General features: G+C 32.9%; 1 protein-coding gene across 1 annotated transcript; it reads right to left on the reverse strand.

Annotated features, from left to right (window-relative positions):
* Nucleotides 1-378: 378 nt before the first annotated feature.
* LOC145047268 (allene oxide synthase 3-like) lies at nucleotides 379-1,890 on the reverse strand. Its single transcript, XM_078995520.1, has one exon. It carries the CDS (start codon nucleotides 1,859-1,861, stop codon nucleotides 422-424), a length of 1,440 nt encoding a protein of 479 aa, XP_078851646.1. The 5' UTR covers nucleotides 1,862-1,890; the 3' UTR covers nucleotides 379-421.
* Between the last annotated feature and the right edge of the window lie 2,103 nt (nucleotides 1,891-3,993).

Here is a 3,993-nt window from a genome sequence, read left to right on the forward strand (position 1 = left end):
TAATGTAAACTTTTTGCTAACGCCAGTTCAACCATTTTTGGATATTTGGAATTGCCTAGGACTAGATTCCATTTCAAATGAATTTTAATTGGAAATTGAGAAACTGAAAATAAAATTGAAGATAATCGAAATGAAATTAAATAAAAGAAGAGGTGTTTGTTTATGAAAAATATGATTATTATTACTTAAGATTGATTATTATTGAATTAGGATATTACCTTAAAACTTCATGAAGTCGTGACTCACGTGGATTAATACAAGACCATATATATATATATATATATATATATATATATATATATATATATATATATATATATATATATATATATATATATATATATATATATATATATATATATATATATATATATATGCCACACGATATTAAAATAATAAAATGCATGAAAGCAAATAACAATTAGGTGGCCTTTCTAAACGATGCAATCGTGATGGACGCTCCAAGTGCAGAAAGTTTCCCGATCTCCACCGTAAACGTATCGTATCGGAGAAAAAGCTCCACCAACATCAGCCTGCAGCACAGCACCACCAGGTCCTTACCCGGACATTGTTTGTTGTCTGCCGACGGTTGTTCCGTCTCTCTAGCATTCGACCAGTACACATAATTTATCAGCTTCTCTCCCTCTCCGACGAACCTATCGGCAATGAAATCCTCTGGATTCTCAAACACCTTCGGATCCTTGGTGGCGAACGGCTGATATCCGAAGATAATCTCTCCTTTCTTAATCTGAAATGCAGCGTCGTGGCTCTCGACCACAATGTCCTCCCTGGCCTTGGCGTATTGAAACGGAACCGGTGGATTGATTCTCAATATCTCATAAACGACGGATTTAGTCAACGGCATCTTCTCCAAAGCGGAGAAAGTGATGTCTCCTTCTTCCTTCACGACGTCTCTGATTTCTTCAGCAAGGCGGCGGTGTAAATCCTCTCCGCCTGATCCGATCCACCTGATTAGAGTCGGAAACAGAACCTTCATGCCGCCGAACGCGTTAAAACCTGCGAGAAACACCAAATTATGGCAAGCTTCACCCCTTTTCATACCCAAGGTTTCAGCTTCGTCCAGTAACGACGACGCTGAATCATAAACGGCATTGTATAGCTGTTTGTATCCAGATTTAATCACGAGAAACGGCAACCGAACTGTGTGGATGATGTCGTCAATGAAATTCGGTTTAATCCCTGCTGTTCCTAACGGAGCTAGCTGAAGAGCTAACCACGTGGCGATGGTTCCAGGACCTTTCGACTTGAGCTCCGTCTCAGACGGAAGAACTCCGGTGACAAGCTTGAACACAAAGTCAAATGCCATATTATCACTGTGATTATTAAAACCAGCGGATTTCTTCTCTGAGATCTCATTTTCGAGATTCTCAAAGAGCTCCGCTAAGCTCGTCCGAAGATATGGAATAAACCTCTTGTGTGAAGAAGCAAGGAACGACAGGAAGAACGACTTTAGAGCATGGTGGTTAGATTCAGTGGTGTCGAGGAAAGCGCAGACTCGGTAACCACCGAAGAAGGAGGTGGAAGGCATGTAGGTGCCATCGAGAATGTCTCTCTTTTCGACTTTGTCATTGTCGAAAAGGATGGTGAAGCTTTTGGAATCAAGAACAGCGACGACTTTGGAATTGGAGGAGATGAATGGCCCCGGTGGCATGTTGGTGCGGAAGACGGTGGAGTTGTATTTCTGGATTCTGGATTTGAAGAACTCATTCTCGCCTTGGTTGTAAAAGTAGTCGTAGCGATCCTTGATCGGACCGATGAACGGCAGGCCATAGCTGCCGGGGATTTCTCGCAAGGAAAGTTCCAATGAGGATGTAGGGTGCTCGGAAGAAGATGAAGTCATTGGTGAAATTTGTATATATTCTCATAATAAAACTCGTAAGTTTATAGAATAATAAAAATTACAGTTTCCATATTTTAATAAATTGGTGAAAAGCACTAGAGGAAAATAAGGAAAAACTCAATCAAGTTAATATTTTCTTTTTGAGTAAATTACACGATTGGTCCCTATGGTTTAGGGTAATTTGCGCGTTTGATCCCTAACTTATTTTTTTAATTCAGAAGGTCCTTATTGTTTGTTTTTGTTACGCGCTTGGTCCCTATCTTAACTAAAAAACTATTATGCTCTTGATTTTTTTAATTTATTTAAATAAAAACACCCCTAATTTCACATTTTCACCTTACCTCATCTACCCTATCATTTTTTTCCTCTTTAATTAATACTCTTTTTAAATAAGACAGGGACCAAACGCGTAACAAAAATAAACAGTAGGTACCAAATGAGTAACAAAAACAAACCATAGAGCCCTTCCGAGTTAAAAAAATAAATTAGGAATCAAGCACGCAAATTACTCCAAACCATAGGGACCATTCGTGTAATTTACTCTTTCTTTTTCAGTAAATCAATATTTTTTTACATGTTTTTTATATATCTCTTTCCCATCAAAACAAAATATAACAGAGCGAATAAGGAATCACATCGATCCTGAGGCTTTTACATAACATAAAAAAAATGAATAAATAAACAAATAAAAAACTCTATATTTAAATTATTGGTTCAGTTTCTATGTTATTTTTAAATGATATATATATATATATATATATATATATATATATATATATATATATATATATATATATATATATATATATATATATATATATATATATATATATATATATATATATATATATATATATATATATATGGGAAAAGTGAATATGTAATTGTTATGTACCAAGCTTAGGTATAAAACCTTTTAAACAAAACAAATCAAAATTCATTTTTTCTTAGTTTTGTTTTAATAGAATACCATTGAATTAAGTCCAATTATGGAATGAAAAATATCAGTTATGTATATTTTTATTGCAAATAAGTATTGAAGTTTGTAAAGATAATAAAAAAAACCCATATTTTTTTAAGGAATATAACTCAAGTGTTTTGTCTTTCAATTGAAAAACATATATCAAATGATTTTCTGAAAAAACTTGATCGAGTTATGATATTTCTTCTTTTATCTTTTATTTTTTTTAGTTTTCATTTAGAATTTAGTATGATTGATTAAATGGTCATGACTTTTAATGTTTTAAGTTCTTAGAAACAAAGAAAAAAAAACATAATTTTGATCGATTTACTAAGTCACGTGATTAATGAATAATAGTAAAAAAGATATCATGATTAGTTTAGATATAAATGGATCAAAACTACATTGTTTGGAGGGTTCTATATATAAGCTTAGGTACATGACAACTACATATTCCCTAAGCCCTATATATATATATATATATATATATATATATATATATATATATATAGGTGGGTTCAATTGAGAAAATAAAAAAGGTTGAGAATAGAGAATCATTTTCAGCCACTCATTTAATCTAAGCATAAAAGACACGGTGACAAACTTGTAAATATCGTAATAACCTTCAATCTCAAATACGTAACTATAGAGAATTCGATAACTGTTCATTCATCCTCAAAATTTTTCCTCCAACCTTCAATAATCATCCAGATTTCTTCAACTAAACCGAAATTTCTTCGCTGTTCATGAAATTGGAATCGGAAGTCTGGACTCGCAATCACAGTCGACATTGAGGTACTTAGAATCGGTACTCATAGGTTCTCAATCGGATTTTCGGAAATCAAAATCAAATTGAGAAATCGATCAGAGATAGGATGTCGCATCTGAAGTCGAAATCGGAAGTATATGATGAATTGGAATTGATAACTTGATGTTTTTAACATTTTTAAAATAGTTAACTTGTTTGCACTCCAACTGTTTGATGAAATGCATAAACTAAATTACCACTTTATATTCACATATGAATATGTTTTCTCACCTGAATCAGTATATGATTATTAAAAACACAAAACAAATATGCAAGTCTGTATGTTATTCATATGTGAATAACATATAAAAATTATATATATTTGTCAAAATACCTTCAATATTCATAAGTGAATATACCTTG

The sequence above is a fragment of the Lactuca saligna genome, chromosome 5, assembly GCF_052625555.1.
Source record: "Lactuca saligna cultivar CGN05327 chromosome 5, ASM5262555v1, whole genome shotgun sequence".
Lineage (NCBI taxonomy): Eukaryota > Viridiplantae > Streptophyta > Magnoliopsida > Asterales > Asteraceae > Lactuca > Lactuca saligna.